This window comes from Danaus plexippus, assembly GCF_018135715.1.
Source record: "Danaus plexippus chromosome 29 unlocalized genomic scaffold, MEX_DaPlex mxdp_36, whole genome shotgun sequence".
In the NCBI taxonomy this organism is placed as follows: Eukaryota; Metazoa; Arthropoda; class Insecta; order Lepidoptera; family Nymphalidae; genus Danaus; species Danaus plexippus.
The window spans coordinates 1,604,531-1,625,449 of record NW_026869857.1 but is presented as its reverse complement, the minus strand read 5'-3'; the positions used below and the strand labels follow the sequence as shown (position 1 = coordinate 1,625,449).

General features: G+C 35.5%; 1 protein-coding gene across 1 annotated transcript; it reads left to right on the top strand.

Moving 5' to 3' along the window:
• Positions 1 to 10,630: 10,630 nt before the first annotated feature.
• Positions 10,631 to 15,884, top strand: LOC133320452 (myrosinase 1-like). Its single transcript, XM_061528988.1, has 11 exons — positions 10,631 to 10,699; positions 12,732 to 12,832; positions 12,897 to 13,044; positions 13,315 to 13,481; positions 14,213 to 14,473; positions 14,606 to 14,694; positions 14,775 to 14,922; positions 15,054 to 15,214; positions 15,348 to 15,500; positions 15,575 to 15,666; positions 15,743 to 15,884. The coding sequence occupies exons 1-11, from the start codon at positions 10,671 to 10,673 to the stop codon at positions 15,843 to 15,845; spliced, it is 1,452 nt and encodes a 483-aa protein (XP_061384972.1). The 5' UTR covers positions 10,631 to 10,670; the 3' UTR covers positions 15,846 to 15,884.
• Positions 15,885 to 20,919: the final 5,035 nt, after the last annotated feature.

Genomic DNA, 20,919 nt, shown 5'->3' with positions numbered 1-20,919 from the left:
TCGGAACGTAACTTGGTCCGCACCCAACAATTATTCCTACTCCTGATGGACCAATCGACTTGACTTTTTTGGTTGTTGCATGTCCGACCGTTCCATACAGAAACACATTACGTTATACGTTATATCGCTTTTGTTATATATATTTATTATATTGAATTACTGAAAGACACTTTGACAGCAATCTGTTTAGTATACTAGCGTGTACACCGAGCCTAACGGAGGCAAGACGACAACTGTTTTGGCTCCTACATAAATATTATTACCGTCATTAAGATTACATGTACATTGTACAAATTATATTAGATTTTCAGTTTTCATAGTCTTACGCCGTATGGCCACATGTCCACTCCTCAAACACGCGAGTCGATATAACGCTAACCTCTGTTCAATTACCGCACTATTTACAACAGAGATTGCCGCGGGCGGTGGTCGGGCGGTTCTTGGCGTTCTTCTTAGAAGAAGGAGCCTCGCCTTCAGCATGTTCGCCTTCTGGCCCTTCGGTTCCGCCTCGTCCTCGTCCTTATCCTCGTGTTCCTTAAGTTTGCTAGATGACGCTTTCCTTCTATTTTGATCTTCCTTGAACTGAGAGTTTGTTCTCTTCTCTATATCCTCGAACACTTGCACGAGGGCACCCGGCGAGTGATGTCCGGTTAAGACTGTTCCTTCACAGATATATATATATCTTACAGTGTGAAGGTTTTGGAGAATCTATTTATACCTACAATCAATAGTATGAATTACAAATATTCAGAAGGTAAATGAAGAGCTATTATTGTAAGAGATACATCATGCTATCATTTCTCTTACTTTTCAAGGTTCTGTTCTATATTCACACACATATGTACTTTCATGAGCGCCCAACAATACAATATGCAGATGAAGAATGACCCAGAGATAGGAACCTATTAATATTCAAACCGTTTTGTGTGTTTGGTGCAAGAGAGTTCGGCAAGTTCGGCAAGTTCGTCAACTAGCCCGAGTTAACAAATATATTATTAACATCCTTCGACAGTGAATATTCTAAGCACACCAGATTTGGACATTGTGAGTAATATATTTCATCTTAATAAAAAAAATTTAATCTCTTCATTTTATTTCATCTGTGCAAAATTTCGTATGAAATTTTGTATTTATTTCAACACATCTAATATGTATTTTAAGAAAATACAATTCAAAATGTAGTGAATTAATTTGGTCGAACTCCACGTATTAAGCCAAATTACTTAGAGTATAGACGCCATTACACAGTCATCACTAAAGAGACGTGAGTGAGGTTGTTGAATTACAGTAACTCCTTATTATTTGTTTCGTATCAATATCCGGAATCCATCTTGAGTCAAGCGAACATCTTTCTGCCTTTTGCCAGCAGTTTTAGTACCTCTCTGTGTAGGCGGCGCCACTTTCTTTAAATTGAGACTTATATAAAACACCCAACTCATGGATATTCTTCATTATAGCGTCGTTTTCGCGCCTTTAACAAGTCAGCAAGTAAAAGTGAAGTTTAACGCGAAATTACTTTACAAGTGTTTTAAGTGTATGTGTAACCTCTTTGTTAATAAAATGGAAAACCAAAGTGTTGAAGAAAAATCCACTTCTCGGAAACGGAGACGGTCATCATCAACAAGTTCATGTGAGAGTGATAATGTGTCGTCTGATAGTTGTGGTGGCAGTCCAGCAAATCGAGAAAAAAGAAAAGAATACTGTAAGTTACGCTCATTTTGAATTTTTATCTCAACAAATTGCCTTCTTAACAAACCTTATAACGAAAGGCAACGAGAATACAAATTTAAAGCATGATGACACACCACAGTCAAACGATTTAAATTTAGAGCGCCCTGTTGATGAAACACCAAATCAACTAAAAGTTTTATCGGAAATTAGTACAACAGTGAAAGATCCGGTTTTTGTAAAAGCAAATGATAAATACCTTCAAAAATTAATTGAGTTACAGAGATTTAATTGTGATGATTGGTATGCTATTAGATTTTCCGATACATAAAAGAAATATTTAGCTACCCCCGGATTTATAGAATTATCTGTCAACGACGAATTAAAACGTTATGAATCGGCAATGTTAAAGGATGATCCCCGTTCTTATTTATTAGAACGTTCGTTCGCTGGATTAACTAATGCCTTACTTAATCAAAAAACGGAATTACATAATACATTGCAGATACTTGTCAATTGGGCGAGTGAATCAAAAGAATCACTTACTCCAAATTCATTGTTTGATAAAATCGAATCATTATTTTCAAAAGATTCCAACTATAGCAGGATAACGGATGACTTATTACAAATAGTGTGCGGTAGACGAGCAGATTTCATAAATTTACGAAGGGAAGCACAGTTAAGACAAATCCCGGAAGAATTTCATCGCGATGTTATTTATAAAATACCCCCAAGTTCAGAATATCTTTTTAACAGTGAAGCTATTCATGTTTACCTTCAGAAAATAGGAGGGGTGAATAAATTACACGAAAACTCAAACTATTTACTACTATTTACTACTACTATTAGATTTATTCGCATCGAAAACGGCCCACGTAGTTCGGACATATGTAACAACAGACATTCAAGATCTAGATGCTTACTATCACAATGCCTTTTGTCGCTCTTGGGATTACAAAGTAGCATGGCTATTCCCACCACCCAATTTAATCCCCAGGGTACTTGTTCACTTGAACCAGGCCAAAGGACTCTATATTATAATAGCTCCGAAATGGCAAAAGGTGTTTTGGCAATCAGATCTTCAGAACCGAGCCATGTGTCCTCCATATCTATTTCCAGATCTGAATCGTGTACTTCTAGACACACGAACAGGGACACACCCACCGGAAGTTCAAAAATTACAACTGGAAGCTTGGCTGATTTCGGGTGGCAGGAAATTTTAACACGATGGACGGAGTCTGAGCAACGGTTGCTTCGGTCAAGCTGGAGAGATTCTACATTGAATACATATAAACCAGCATGGAAAAGGTGGAAGAACTGGTGTGATTTAAATTCAGTAGATCATAAATTTCCGAACGGAAGTCAAGTAGCGCGGTACCTAGCTCATCTTCATTGTAATATAGGTCTGGCATATAGAACTATTCTTGTTCATAAATCGGTAATTTCAACTTTTACGCACTTAAATAATAATATAGATTTATCGTCGGATTTCTTTATTAAACATATTCTAAGAGCAATATCAATCTCACGCGAAAAATCGGCAAAGCCACCTATCTGGAACCCAAAAAAGCTACTAGATTATATGAGTTCGCACAATCCTAATAAAAATAGCCTTTTCGATGTTTCAAGGCATGCCGCGACACTTCTGTTACTTGCTTCCGGTCGTAGAATTCATGATCTCACGCTCTTGCGAATTGATAATCAGAGTTTATTACATGAGGAAGATCATTTGATCTTTTGGCCAGCTTTTGGTTCCAAAACCGACAATGCAAACCATAGGCAATCCGGATGGAGGTTAAAACCGCATCCCATTCAAAACTTGAACAAGAACTTTTGGATTAAAAGAGTATTGACTCTGAGTTCGGATCGACCAAAAGATTTAAATCACTTATTTATCACACCGAGAGGTGTGGTAAAACCAGCTTCGAGAACAATGATTGGTGGATGGGTGAAGTCACTTTTAAAAGATGCTGATATTGAAGCGTCACCAGGCTCAGTAAGATCAGCCGTGGCTTCCCTTAATTTTATTGAAAGCTTTCCTATAGATCAAATACGAGCAACTAGTAATTGGGAAATGATTCACACCTTTCAAAATTACTACCAGAGGGAATTAATTGATTATAATTCACGTAATTCGAACTCGTCATCTATGTATGTCTTTATCTCATTATTTCAACCCAGTTCATTGAAATATGTTATAGAAATCAATCTAATATTAATTTTTTATTTTCACCTTAATCTACTACACATTATAGCGTCAACAATTTCTATAAAACACCAGGAGATAACAAACATATCACTCAAGATGGATTCCGGATATTGATACGAAACAAATAATAGAGAGTTTTACCTTAAATTAAAACTTACTTATTATTTTTTCATCAATATCCGGAATCCAGGTAAAATCTACCTGGTGCATCATGAGTCTTATAATGAAGAATATCCATAAGTTGGGTGTTTTATATAAGTCTCAATATAAAGAAAGTGGCGCCGCCTATACAGAGAGGTACTAAAACTGCTGGCAAAAGGCAGAAAGATGGTCGCTTGTCTCAAGATGGATTCCGGATATTGATGAAAAAATAATAGGTAAGTTTTAATTTAAGGTAAAACTCTCTATTAACTGCTCATGTGGACTGCAGTTATTTTATATTTAGCAACAATCAGTTAAGAAAATGGTTGTACACTTGTGTGTGTATAAACATAGCTCATTTTAATGTCTTGAACCGCAAATTAAATTATAACCCAGGCAAAGTTAAAGATGTCTTGTCAAAAAAATCCTCACTGGCCTCTGCGATATATTTCGATAGGGAGTTAGTGCTATATTTTATAAGTAATTATTAGGTATTGTATTTTGTTTTCTCATGATGTGTACATTATAATATATTTTAAACTCGATACATGTCTCCAGTCTCATAACGCAAACATAAAATAACATAAAACTACCCTCCTACTTAAATAAAAAAATACCAATGCTTATATTGTTCATTTCATATTAATGAAAATACAAATGAAATTAATATTCTAATGATTGTGCAACTTTATTCAGTTCGTTGATAAAATGCAATTTAAAAAGTTAAAGGCAACTTTTTACTTGTTGCCAACCTTCACAATTTAAAACGTCCCGTTAAGTCTGATTTGCACGACATTAATGTATAGCTTGTAAAATACGTTTTACTAAGATAAGTCATAGTAATTAGGGCTTTCTTAATTTTATTTTGTGTTTGTTATTAATATTGTGAAAAAATTATATATTTACACTTTTCTTCTTATCCTTCTTTTGACTTCATCTCTACAAATATTACAAGCCGTGTTAAATAAATGTTTAAATCACAATGTCTATTATTTGATGAAAGTCAGATGATTGGCTTAGAAAAAAAAGGTGTGTGTGCGATTCACACACGATAGAAGTGAAACTTCAGTAAATCGAGAAAAGAATGAGATGAATATATATAACAAGGATAGGATAATTACAAAGTTTATTCGTTTAAAAATGAAATTATTTTCATTAATTTTAAAAGATATTTTATTTAACATATGTTACATAATTTATTGCTCAAGTTCCATATTTTCAGTTTCAACAAATGATACGAGAGGCTTATGATAACTAAAATACGATACAAATATTTTAGTTTCAATTTGGTTGATATATCTTTGGAATACTGCATCTATTACCGTTTTTGATCTCGTAGTTGATTGAGTGCGATTGTTACACATTTTATTTAGCACAACAAGATATAAAAGTACTGACAAACACACTGTTAAAGAATAACAAACCACGCTGACATCTTACTACAAAACTGTAATACGCAGCCGCATACAGTGTAAAGTAGTATTAGCTCACGTACTTTTCACATATACTGACACACGTTAAATGCTCAAATACAAGCAAGTATTGAACAGTGTGCTCTCTCGCTTTGGCTCACTAATTACAGGCGACTATGCTTAGAAGACGGGAGTGGGGACACTACGAAGTATGGAACAAAGAGGAGAGACCGATAATATAAAATAGTATGTATATTTCTGTCTCATTCTTTACCGGCTTCATTCTACACTTTTCTGTATTTGTGTCTCTTACCTGTCGTTTTTCCGTTGCATCAGGTTTGAAATCACAACGATTCTAAAGAAGTTTCACTTCAATAATTTATTTGTGTGTACACAACCTGTTAGCTAATTAAAACTATCATAAAACTTTTAATTAAAACGAATGACTTTACCTTTCCTTTAGTTCACTCTTAACTGGTCACATACCCTCCCTTTGTGATTATCTTAATTTTATTATCAAACGACAATATAAACACACATCACCAGCACAGAGCTCACAGCTATAATTTTCCATAATTCGTTAATAAATTAATTCACTGTTCACTAATTAACTAATTAAAATTTATTCACTTGTTGTCCCGTTTCATTTGACAGTTAACGGACTTTCTACGAGATTTTAAACAATATAAAATAGTATGTATATTTCTGTCTCATTCTTTACCGGTTTCATTCTACACTTTTCTGTATTTGTGTCTCTTACCTGTCGTTTTTCCGTTGCATCAGGTTTGAAATTACAACGATTCTAAAGAAGTTTCACTTCAACAAGTGTATATAGAAATAAATTAATTCAACAAACCAACTCTGATTTGAAGAAAAAACTATTCTTTCAAAAATAGCTTCGGTAATACCTCAGTGGGGAGTCTAAGGTTCCTTATAACAATCACCCGCCTCGCTGACCTTACAATAACGGAGTTAACTTTATATGATATAATGAGACGCTCCATTTAAAATGCTTTTAAGAAAATTAAGTTAAATTAAATATTGTTTTTCCAAAGCAATTACAATTCAATATTATATGATTCAATTAGTGATTTTATTTAATAACGATAAAAACCAAAACCGGAAATGAGACACGTCACGCGGGATAAACCTTAATTCCGTGATCGTTGTAAAAAAAAGTAGCCTAAATTACTCCCTATTACATCAGCTAGCTGCCAGTAATAGACCAGTTAAAATCGGCCCAGCCATTTCGGAGATAAGCCGGAACAAACAAACACAGACAAACATTGTAAGAATTATGTTTGTGTATGTACAACATCTATATTTATATGCATGTAGTAAAAAACGGTTTTTTCAATATAACAAACAGACGCTCCAATTGTCTTTACTAGTATATGTACCCATAGATTATTAGAGTTTTTTACAGTTAAAAGAACGTATTTCTCATCAGTATTTAATATAAAATATAATTAAACGATTCTTGCTAATAATGATAACTTTGGTTGTTTCTTCAATCAATTTAAATGATTACGTTTAATCGGAACAATAAATCCCTCATAGATATTTGATATGTCGGTAATCCGTGTATGAAGCTTTGCATCATTCCATGGATTCACCGGGCGGGGTCCGGGTCCATCGCGTTGCTCGAGAGGAGCTTCAACAGTGCCTGGGACTTGCGACCCAGGTGTAGGGTTAAGGGGCCCCTATCTAACGCGCGTTGAACGCTCACCTGCACCGTCCCAGCTCCTCTCTCTCTACCTAACCAGATTTGTAAAGAACCTACTAGGGCTAGGGCTGCCTTTGACGGATGTTCTAAGAATGAATTGATGTTGGTTCTGGACAGGCCCGAGTCTTTTAGTAGGTTGAGGAGAGTTTTAGCTGTCAAACCTCTCGCCCCCACTTCTACCGGTAACAAGTTTACGAATTTAAAATTATATATTTTTAATGAAATAATGTATAGACTTCTTTCCTTTGTACTTTAATAATATTTTTCTTTTTCCTTTTTAAATATAGTCTCATTCCTAGTAATTTGAAAAGACAGCACTAAGGAATAAATTAAAACCTTCATGCTACAGAAGGACGTGACTTTAATCATTTTATGCGTCAAATTTATTTCTATATATTTTAAAACATTTGTAAATATCTAATTAAGTAATAAAAATATCACATTGTACATGCCCTTCTGTTATATTTACTTATTTAGTGAAAAAGATAATTTAGAAGGAGCGTTCGGGCTGACAGTGTCAGCGCAAATACTGAGAATGATTTTGTCTTCCAATTAGAATATCAGTTTTGAAAATATACTTCTTATTCGTTTGTTATCAAGCGTAGGTATGTTTTACAGCGCGATAAAAAATACAGAATTATTTGACAAGGGTAATAAACTATTTACAATTCTATGCGAAACTGACTTCTGCCCCCGACTTTCAATCACTTTAAAACGATAACGACTATGCAACTCTCGTTACAAACGAGTTGTCTTTAGGATATCGCTCTTTTAATTTCTTCCTCTGTCCTCTATGACACGATAATGACTCGCGTCGGCATTTCTATAGTGAAAACTATTGGTCAGTTATTATAGCGAGTCTGCATCTGTTTGTATTGTTTACTTTGCAGACTAAACAGACATTACAATTTATATGTTTATAAAACGAGAGTTGCATCAAAATGTATAATCCCATTGGTTGTAAATGGGTACTTATCGATTAATAAATGTTCTGATCCTTGTAATAAGAGATATAATATTCAAGCATTTATATTATAATTGTTTTATTACAAGTATTCATTGTGATGCATTTTGTTTTAGAGAAAGAAATAAAGCTTTGATATCTATATTGGATGTTAATCTTTATTATATAAGGGAGTTTTTGCTTGACTGAATTTACTCATCGCTCGATGAGTCTATAATTTTGCGCTTGCATCGCCTCGTGTCTTTGTCCATACACTCGGATGTTTTCAGAATCAGGCAATATATATACATATATTTATGTCTGTGCGTCTCTCTATTTTGTGTGCCTCATTTCTTCTTAAATATATATCCATATTTTCTCCGAATCGAATAGTAATAATATTTAAAATAGTAAAGTCAAGAATTAAACGCACTCGGTTACAGCAACACGTCCCCTTGAGTCGCTTAAATTAGTAGCAGAAAAGACGCAGCAATTGACAATCAGCCGGCGCCCGCTTGCATGAATTCGTAAGTCACCGTTAACCTCAAAGAGGTTGCCTTTAAAGTTTCAGGGCTAAGCAACTTAGCATCCCCTCTTATCATCAGACAACCAGACGCACAGCGGGCCTGCATCTCTTCTTTTTAAACCGTTCTTACATCTACTTACACTTCCTCGTTCCTAATGCGCATTGTAAAGGATAAGAGTAGTTCACCTGCGTCTGTGTCTCCTCCGAGTTATAATTTGGACATCTTCAATAAATGGAAATAGGCTGATACTGAGATAGTGCTTTTACCACCGACGACTTCATTTCCACCTTTCATCGAATGGAATGACAGTCAAGCACTACTCTATAGAAATTTAAAAAGAATCAGTCATTTAATTCGTATGCGACCAGAATCGATACGAGCTAGCTGGATCAAGCGGGTGTCGCGATTGAACTTAGCTGTTTTCGCAGAGCACTAAATGGGTAGTCGTCTATGCAAAGCTCGTCAGAAAAAGATTAAAGTTATGGCAGCTGGTCTGACCTAAAATGCCAAATAAACAGATTCCATGGAGATGTCCAAGCTGTGTTAGTTATAAGGATGATTCAGTAATAACGTACAGTTACGTACACCGCGGTGAGGTTGCTGGCCAGCAATCTGTTCTGGGAGTTCCAGTTGGATGTCCTAGCCGTAGTATACCAGCATCGGAAAAAGCCCCGACTAGGAGCGTGCGTGCGAAAGACCGTAGCCTATCGGTTAAACGGGAGCTCGAATCCCCGGCCCCCTGTCTGAAGATAGTAAGTGTATTTCGTCTAAATCTCAAATGGTGGGCAGGCGGCACGGGAGTCTCACAACTGCTACGGTCTGTACTACTATTAGATCGCGAATTGAGAGGCGGTCCCTTATTCCCAGTAGTGCCACTGTGGCCCGAAAGAGGGTTAAGCTCTTCATACAATGGAGAAATGTACGGCTTGGGACCGTCATCGTTGGCAACCGAGTTATGCTGTCGAACGTCATACCCAGGAGGCTTTGGATCTTCGTAGCCTCCGTCTGAAACAAGTCATCGTTTCAAGAAGGCCATATTTAGGAACAGAACTGTGACTCATATGCTGACCAATTCCAAATAGTGGTGTCTAGTTTAGAGCCGAAGCGAGAGGAATAAGAGCAGCCTTCTAGTTGTACTAAGACTTATGTCGGAAGTATGCTCATATTCTCCTAGTACCCTTATCGGGGTTGGAAAAATACGCTATAGGGTCACGAACGAATGCCATAACGACCTGTTAATCCGCTAACACAAAAAGGATACCTTATGAAACAAACTCGGTCGTCGTAGGCTTATCCTAAAGACCTTTCCATACCTCTTCATCTTCCCCCTTGGGTTCAAGAGAAGTAAGATTCGGCTTCTCCAATAAGAAAAATATTGGTAGTGCGACATTTTACCTATCATTTATATTGTGACAGAGGACGATGATGATGATCTGTTGAATTGAACTTTGGAAATTTATTTCATGATATAATTTTCAGCAAAATAACTGAAAGGCCTTAACAGTATAAGCAACCTCTATTTTATGGATCTTTACAATACTGTCAGTGAACTATAAATAAAATATTACCACGTGTGTACATATTAAATAAAACTAATTGTCAGACTCTCATTAACAATAACACTAAATAAAATGATTTACATAAAATTGTAATTAATATTTAAATTTCTCAAATTTGAATATTTCTTGAATATCTATATATAACACGAGACTAGAAGTAGACGTTTATTTTTATATTCAAACAGATAATATTTTATTGTCAAAAAAAGTGCTTAAATTTTCAAGGCTTTTTCAATTTTAATATCAATGATTCTTACAAAACCTCAGAGTAATAATTTTTCTCGATGATGTCTTCGTTTCAGTTGTTATTAAAAATATTTACAAAGTCAGAAACGATTCTCTCCTAGTACAGAAAAAAACCTATTTTAATAATATTAATAAAGTACATATAAGATCTTATTAATATTAATCAGCAGTCGGCCTTATTTTATCATCTTCGCTAGCAATAAATACGTTCCCACAACACACACTTTTCACTGTCCAAAATGAATTTGTTAACGACACTTCTTCTAAGGTGAGTGATTTAATGTCATTTGTTTAATACGACGTGTGTTTTGTTGAAGAAATTGAAAAAAATAAATTCAAATTTTTATCATTTTTTTAAGAATATTTCATTTATTTTAATGTTATTAGTTTTTTATAATCAATGTTTTTTGAAGTACAGTTGTCAGATTCGTACTCATTGCTTAAACTACGCGTACTAAAGACGTTATATTAATATAACTATGTGGACTCGATCCGTGCGCAGAAATCTTAACGCTCTTCTTGATACCTAGGTAACACTGAAACTATTTAGAAAATGAAAGACGTCTTAATGTAGAAAAGTTGCCAATACTTTATTGTTTTTCTAAGTAATCTCCATTCCTCTACACATCGTCGCATTCGGTGGAACCTCTGTGATAAACAGTGGGCCCATTATTCCTTAGGGATCTCTTCTATGGCATTTTCGTACTTTTTTACCGCATCTTCAGGGCTCGTAAAGCGAATACCTCGAATTTTAATTATTTTATTTTTAATTCTTGGGAATAAATCAAAGCCTCAGGGCGACAGATCACAGCTGTATGGCGGATGACTTGACACCTGCCATAGTCAAATACTTAACAGTCCGTCTTGTGGAATGCGCTAAAGCATATTCGTGGTGAAAGAGGATGCTGCTTCGAGAGCGTTGCCGTCGATTATTTCCAAGACAACAGGCGAACGGCGATTGATGTACCAGTCTGCAGTAACTGTCCTTCCATCTTCTAGTATAATTGTCGCGAAATAGCCTTTCCGACCCAATAATGAGGCAAACATCTTTTTTCCTTCACTTTTTCCTTTCTTCACCTTAGTTGGCCGATTCTCGAAAGGAAACACCCACCGAGCTGATTGTCTTTTGCTTTCGGGTTCGTAGCAGTATATCCAGCTTTCAACACATATGACGATTTCAAATACAGCATTTGAGTCACCGCCGTTGAATTTATCTAACATTTAGCGACACCTATCCATGCGAAGGTGTTTCTGGCAGTCGGTTAAAGTATGGGGAACCCATCTGGTACAAAGCTTCCTGACGCCTGAACGTTCGTATAATAATGCCGCCTAGACGTTTTTGAACTTGACTCATATCAATGCCGAGGCTTGCCCGTATCTGCTGTTAGGTCACTCTTATCTTCCTCTATCATACGTCGCCCAGCACTGATGTTATCTTCAGTGGTCGCTATTAAAGTACGTCCCTCACGCGGATCATCATTGAGATTGCTACGTTCACGCTTCAACTCATTAAAGCAAATGTAAACTGTGGCACCAGATGAAGCTTCATTAAGAAATGCTAATCTCAGCCTATCATAGGTTTGTTGTTGAGTAAGGTCACAAGGAAGGTCATACTAAATCATTGACCGAAAATTTTCTCGCGTTAGGTACATTCTCACGTGTAACGAGAGTTTTAATTTTGCCGCCAATTCACAAAAACAAATGACTAATGAATGCAATATACTAAATTTGGTTAGAAAAGAGTTCTACAATTGAAATAAAAAAAATATAATAAACAAAGTCTCTAACTGGCCAGTTCCAAACATTTTCAGTGTTACCCACGTATAACCGATAGTCTCAATATTAATTCATATCTTAAGGATTATAGTGATAAAATTGAATTGAAATTGCTGTACGCAAAAATATTCAAATAGAATGAGGTCTAAGAGTTGGCGAGTATTCATTTAAATGAAACTAATATTTTCGGGTTGCTACGCGTGTTGTATTATTTTTAGCCCCTACAAATTCCAAACGTTAAGGTTACTTTGCAGCAACCGTGATCACGGACAGGCGAGATGAAAGTGACATCACTATAAATACGTCCATTTGAAACATTTTTTTATTCTTCTTTTTTGAGTATTGTTAGTCTGATATCCTGTACTCGTTTTTAATACTAAGCGCTTAAGATTCACAATCGCTTGCCACTAAGCGTCACGACTACTAAGCCATGAGAATTAATGATGGCAAAAAGTACAGTTGGTACAAAAGATTGTCATTAGTGAGATGAGGAGTAATAACGTGTATATACAATACATTTACAGTGCACTGTTAGGAGTTGGATTTTGTAGAAAATTTCCACCCGGGTTCAAATTTGGTGCAGCCACAGCTGCTTACCAGGTCGAGGGCGCCTGGAACGTCAGCGGTACGTTTATGTTCGGGTTTTTAATATTGAATTTAAATAACTTTAATAAGCATTTCATTGACAGACAAATCCGCAAGTATCTGGGACACGTTCGTGCACACTAGACCAGAGATTATAGCAGATAGATCTACCGGGGACGTCGCCTGTGACAGCTACAACCAATGGATGAAAGACGTGGAAATAGCTTCGGAGTTGGGACTAGATTTCTACAGGTAATAAATTGATTCTGGTGTACCACTACTTATTTATTAGTTGCAATAAAATAAGAATTGATATTTTTTATTTAATGCACTAATACAAATTACTGCACGATTCCTTTTCTGACCAAGCGACATTGATAAAATGTACCAAGTCACGCGTTCGCTCTCCGTCCGATGTAATCTTAACTTTTATGTGTATAATATTAATAATAGTGAAATATTTATTAAAAACTATGATTAATTTTTAATGCTGATATTAAATTGATATATGTTTTATGTCAGATTTTCTCTCTCCTGGCCAAGAATTTTGCCATATGGTTTTACAAATAAGACAAGTGAAGACGGAGTAAAATTTTACTCCAATTTTATCGATGCTCTATTGGAGAGAGGAATTGAGCCTGTCGTAACAATATATCACTGGGATCTGCCACAAAATTTACAAGATCTTGGTGAGTTTCGAAGATGTGCAGCTGTTGTTAAAAGTATTCAATACCAATGCATTGCTTTTTTACTATTTAAAATAGAATAAATAATAAAACGAAAAGGTTTTTTTGCTAAAACAATGTACTTCTTATTGTACAAATGTTCTAGCTCATTGTACTAGCTCAAAGAGCTCATGTCTCATGATCCGTCTATAGCGCCTTATACAGATTGCGTCAAATGAGAAACAAGTACTTCATCATGTCCAGAACTAAACGAGCGGGTTTATGACTAAAGTATTTTTTAAGAAAATACTTAAAATACAAAATAACACTCACCTTACATATCATTCTTCACGTGAACAACTCTACCCACATTAAAAAGACATTTTAGCTGTTCCTGTGATCACGACTTGTGACATGAGATTAATGTATCTACTAGGGACTTCCATTAACTCAGACAGCATCATCTGCCGTCAAAACCACAATAATAATTTAGAAAGTGATGAATGCTTTTCAATAACAACACGTTCTTCGCAAACGATTTCTTCATCGGCCCACTAAAACAGAACCGTCGAACGCCAAACCAATTTGATGGAAAAATAAGAATTTCTTATTTTAAAAATCAGGAACTTTAAAGGAATCTTTCAAATGCAACGTCAATCACATTAAATCCCGAGTTTTCTCCATGTTTCAGTGCATTATGTTCAAGCTTGTAAGGCTATTATGAAATATTTGTTAGCCCAAGTTATAATTCACAGGCGGCTGGACCAATCCTTTAATATCGGATTGGTTTGCGGACTACGCTCGTGTTGTGTTCAGTCTATACGCCGACCGGGTCAAGACTTGGATCACTCTTAATGAACCCCTGACGTTTTGCGACGTTGCTTACACTTTTGGAATTCACGCTCCTGGAATAGTTAGCAGTGGAATTGGCAATTACATATGCAGCAAGAACACAATGTTGGCACACGCTAAAGCCTGGCGGATATACGACAAGGAGTTTAGACGAAAATATAAAGGTAAAAAATATATGAATTTATGAACAATACTTTTGGTTGTTGATTTGTCAACAATAAATGTAACCTTTAGCTTCTACTGAATTAATTCTGCATACATACGAGTTCACTGATGTGTTACATTACATTTTAAAGGCAAAGTGTCTATCACCAATCAAATCATGTGGTTTGAAGGAGTTGATGAAAATGAAGGTGAAGCGGCTGAACTGGCTCTACAGTTAATGGTGAATAAAAATACTTCAACTGTCCAAAAATAAGACTGTCACTAAATACTTTTGATTCATTTAATTTCGTATAATTTCAGGGAGGATTGTACTCACATCCAATCTTCTCTAAGAAAGGCGGCTGGCCTGAGCAAATAGAAAGACTCGTAGCGGAAAAGAGCAAACAAGAGGGTTTCTCCAAATCCAGATTGCCAGAATTTACGAAAGAAGAAAAAAAATTAGTAAGAGGTGAGAATACAATGCAAACAGTCTATTCATTACATAGTTAATAATACTAACAAAACTAAAATTATTAAGAAAGCCATATAAATAGGAAAAGGTTTCGATTTCAAGGTTTTATTTTGTTAAATTTTTCAAAGGCACATATGATTTCTTCGGCTTGAACTACTATACCTCACGAACTGCTCGCCGTGCCCGAGGAGAAGTTGTTGGTCCTTGGCCTCTCTCCGGTGCACCAGACATTGATGTAATAATATCAGTCCGACCAGAATGGCCGCAGGCTGGCACCAGCTGGTTGTATGTGAGTTTAGCTGCTAATTTATACAGTTTTAAGCCTCATAAAGCTTGAACACTGTCCTTGGAGACTGTTCGCATATCACACGCGAGCCAAGTTGTGACAAAAACAACAAAGAAGGTACTAACTCCTGTTCCAGGTATACCCGGAAGGTTTCCGGAAGCTCATATCTTGGTTGAAGAAACAGTACGGAAACGTGGAAATCTTTATAACAGAGAACGGTTTCTTAACCAGCGGCGAGGATTTAGAGGATCAAGCTCGTATAGATTATCATAAGGAGCATTTGGAACAGGTAATGAATATTAAAACTTCAAGACGCATGAATAAAAGAACTATGCCATTATTTTAACTACTATCTTCCACCAGGTTCTCCTCGCGATTCAAGAAGATAAAGCCAATGTCGTGGCGTACACTGCTTGGTCCATGTTAGACAACTTTGAATGGAGCGATGGCTATCGGTAAGGAAACATCGACTTAAAATATTTGCGGATTTTCTTCTGTTCGTAATCTGATGATTAATATTTATCGTTTCAGTTCCAAATTCGGTTTGTACGAAGTGGACTTCAACGACCCAGCCCGCGCCCGGCGCCCGAGAGCCTCCGCACAGTTTTACAAAGAGATTGTGCAAGCGAAATAATTTGATTTATATATTAATAAACTGAACTTGGAACTGTGAGATGTAATTTATTTGATAAAAAATAAAATTAATTTTATTTGCAAAATCGGAACGTAACTTGGTCCCCACCCAACAATTATTCCTACTCCTGATGGACCAATCGACTTGACTTTTTAGGTTCTCTTCTCTATATCCTCGAACTCTTGCACGAGGGCACCCGGCGAGTGATGTCCGGTGAAGACTGTCCCCCACACAGATATATATATATATATCTTACAGTGTCAAGGTTTTGGAGAATCTATTTATACCTACAATCAATAGTATGAATTACAAATATTCAGAAGGTAAATGAAGAGCTATTATTGTAAGAGATACATCATGCTATCATTTCTCTTACTTTTCAAGGTTCTGTTCTATATTCACACACATATGTACTTTCATGAGCGCCCAACAATACAATATGCAGATGAAGAATGACCCAGAGATAGGAACCTATTAATATTCAAACCGTTTTGTGAGTTTGGTGCAAGAGAGTTCGGCAAGTTCGGCAAGTTCGTCAACTAGCCCGAGTTAACAAATATATTATTAACATCCTTCGACAGTGAATATTCTAAGCACACCAGATTTGGACATTGTGAGTAATATATTTCATCTTAATAAAAAAAAATTAATCTCTTCATTTTATTTCATCTGTGCAAAATTTCGTATGAAATTTTGTATTTATTTCAACACATCTAATATGTATTTTAAGAAAATACAATTCAAAATGTAGTGAATTAATTTGGTCGAACTCCACGTATTAAGCCAAATTACTTGAGAGTATAGACGCCATTACACAGTCATCACTAAAGAGACGTGAGTGAGGTTGTTGAATTACAGTAACTCCTTATTATTTGTTTCGTATCAATATCCGGAATCCATCTTGAGTCAAGCGACCATCTTTCTGCCTTTTGCCAGCAGTTTTAGTACCTCTCTGTGTAGGCGGCGCCACTTTCTTTATATTGAGACTTATATAAAACACTCAACTCATGGATATTCTTCATTATAGCGTCGTTTTTCGCGCCTTTAACAAGTCAGCAAGTAAAAGTGAAGTTTAACGCGAAATTACTTTACAAGTGTTATAAGTGTATGTGTAACCTCTTTGTTAATAAAATGGAAAACCAAAGTGTTGAAGAAAAATCCACTTCTCGGAAACGGAGACGGTCATCATTAAAAAGTTCATGTGAGAGTGATAATGTGTCGTCTGATAGTTGTGGTGGCAGTCCAGCAAATCGAGAAAAAAGAAAAGAATCAAATACTGTAAGTTACGCTCATTTTGAATTTTTATCTCAACAAATTGCCTTCTTAACAAACCTTATAACGAAAGGCAACGAGAATACAAATTTAAAGCATGATAGCACACCACAGTCAAACGATTTAAATTTAGAGCGCCCTGTTGATGAAACACCAAATTAACTAATGCCTTACTTAATCAAAAAGCGGAATTACATAATACATTGCAGATACTTGTCAATTGGGCGAGTGAATCAAAAGAATCACTTACTCCAAATTCATTGTTTGATAAAATCGAATCATTATTTTCAAAAGATTCCAACTATAGCAGGATAACGGATGACTTATTACAAATAGTGTGCGGTAGACGAGCAGATTTCATAAATTTACGAAGGGAAGCACAGTTAAGACAAATCCCGGAAGAATTTAATCGCGATGTTATTTATAAAATACCCCCAAGTTCAGAATATCTTTTTAACAGTGAAGCTATTCATGATTACCTTCAGAAAATAGGAGGGGTGACTAAATTACACGAAAACTCAAACTATTTACTACTATTTACTACTACTATTAGATTTATTCGCATCGAAAACGGCCCACGTAGTTCGGACATATGTAACAACAGACATTCAAGATCTAGATGCTTACTATCACAATGCCTTTTGTCGCTCTTGGGATTACAAAGTAGCATGGCTATTCCCACCACCCAATTTAATCCCCAGGGTACTTGCTCACTTGAACCAGGCCAAAGGACTCTATATTATAATAGCTCCGAAATGGCAAAAGGTGTTTTGGCAATCAGATCTTCAGAACCGAGCCATGTGTCCTCCATATCTATTTCCAGATCTGAATCGTGTACTTCTAGACACACGAACAGGGACACACCCACCGGAAGTTCAAAAATTACAACTGGAAGCTTGGCTGATTTCGGGTGGCAGGAAATTTTAACAGGATGGACGGAGTCTGAGCAACGGTTGCTTCGGTCAAGCTGGAGAGATTCTACATTGAATACATATAAACCAGCATGGATAAGGTGGAAGAACTGATGTGATTTAAATTCAGTAGATCATAAATTTCCGAACGGAAGTCAAGTAGCGCGGTACCTAGCTCATCTTCATTGTGATATAGGTCTGGCATATAGAACTATTCTTGTTCATAAATCGGTAATTTCAACGTTTACGCACTTAAATAATAATATAGATTTATCGTCGGATTTCTTTATTAAACATATTCTAAGAGCAATATCAATCTCACGCGAAAAATCGGCAAAGCCACCTATCTGGAACCCAAAAAAGCTACTAAATTATATGAGTTCGCACAATCCTAATGAAAATAGCCTTTTCGATGTTTCAAGGCATGCCGCGCAACTTCTGTTACTTGCTTCCGGTCGTAGAATTCATGATCTCACGCTCTTGCGAATTGATAATCAGAGTTTATTATATGAGGAAGATCATTTGATCTTTTGGCCAGCTTTTGGTTCCAAAACCGACAATGCAAACCATAGGCAATCCGGATGGAGGTTAAGACCGCATCCCATTCAAAACTTGAACACGAACTTTTGGATTAAAAGAGTATTGACTCTGAGTTCGGATCGACGAAAAGATTTAAATCACTTATTTATCACACCGAGAGGTGTGGTAAAACCAGCTTCGAGAACAATGATTGGTGGATGGGTGAAGTCACTTTTAAAAGATGCTGATATTGAAGCGTCACCAGGCTCAGTAAGATCAGCCGTGACTTCCCTTAATTTCATTGAAAGCTCTCCTATAGATCAAATACTAGCAACTAGCAATAGGAAAATGATTAACACCTTTCAAAATTACTACCAGAGGGAATTAATTGATTATAATTCACGTAATTCGAACTCGTCATCTATGTCTTTATCTCATTATTTCAACCCGGTTCATTGAAATATGTTATAGAAATCAATCTAATATTAATTTTTTATTTTCACCTTAATCTACTACACATTATAGCGTCCACAATTTCTATAAAACACCAGGAGATAACAAACATTTCACTCAAGATGGATTCCGGATATTGATACGAAACAAATAATAGAGAGTTTTACCTTAAATTAAAACTTACCTATTATTTTTTCATCAATATCCGGAATCCAGGTAAAATCTACCTGGTGCATCATGAGTCTTATAATGAAGAATATCCATGAGTTGGGTGTTTTATATAAGTCTCAATATAAAGAAAGTGGCGCCGCCTATACAGAGAGGTACTAAAACTGCTGGCAAAAGGCAGAAAGATGGTCGCTTGACTCAAGATGGATTCCGGATATTGATGAAAAAATAATAGGTAAGTTTTAATTTAAGGTAAAACTCTCTATTAACTGCTCATGTGGTCTGCATTTATTTTATACTTTAGCAGCAATCAGTTAAGAAAATGGTTGTACACTTGTGTGTGTATAAACATAGCTCATTTTAACGTCTGGAACCGCAAAGCAAATTAAATTATAACCCAGGCAAAGTTAAAGATGTCTTGTCAAAAAAATCCTCACTGGCCTCTGCGATATATTTCGATAGGGAGTTAGTGTTATATTTTATAAGTAATAATTAAAGTATTTTGTTTTCTCATGATGTGTGCATTTTAATAAATTTTAAACTCGATACTTGTCTCCAGACTCATAACGCAAACATTTTTTTAAACTACCTTCCTACTTAAATAAAAAAATACCAATGCTTATATTGTTCATTTCATATTAATGAAAATACAAATGAAATTAATATTCTAATGATTGTGCAACTTTATTCAGTTCGTTGATAAAATGCAATTTAAAAAGTTAAAGGCAACTTTTTACTTGTTGCCAACCTTCACAATTTAAAACGTCCCGTTAAGTCTGATTTGCACGACATTAATGTATAGCTTATAAAATACGTTTTACTAAGATAAGTCATAGTAATTAGGGCTCTCTTAATTTTATTTTGTGTTTGTTATTAATATTGTGAAAAAATTATATATTTACACTTTTCTTCTTATCCTTCTTTTGACTTCATCTCAACAAATATTACAAGCCGTGTTAAATAAATGTTTAAATCACAATGTCTATTATTTGATGAAAGTCAGATGATTGGCTTAGAAAAAAAAAGGTGTGTGTGCGATTCACACACGATAGAAGTGAAACTTCAGTAAATCTAGAAAAGAATGAGATGAATATATATAACAAGGGTAGGATAATTACAAAGTTTATTCGTTTAAAAATGATTTTTTTTTTGATTTATTTTAAAAGATATTTTATTTAACTTATGTTACATAATTTATTGCTCAAGTTCCATATTTTCAGTTTCAACAAATGATACAAGAGGCTTATGATAACTAAAATACGATACAAATATTTTAGTTTCAATTTGTTTGATATATCTTTGGAATACTGCATCTATTACCGTTTTTGATCTCGTAGTTGATTGAGTGCGATTGTTACACATTTTATTTAGCACAACAAGATATAAAAATACTGACAAACACACTGTTAAAGAATAACAAACCACGCTGACATCTTACTACAAAGCTGTAATACGCAGCCGCATACAGTGTAAAGTAGTATTAGCTCACGTACTTTTCACATATACTAACACACGTTAAATGCTCAAATACAAGCAAGTATTGAACAGTGTGCTCTCTCGCTTTGGCTCACTAATTACAGGCGACTATGCTTAGAAGACGGGAGTGGGGACGCTACGAAGTATGGAACAAAGAGGAGAGACCGATAATATAAAATAGTATGTATATTTCTGTCTCATTCTTTACCGGCTTCATTCTACACATTTTTGTATTTGTGTCTCTAACCTGTCGTTTTTTCCGTTGCATCAGGTTT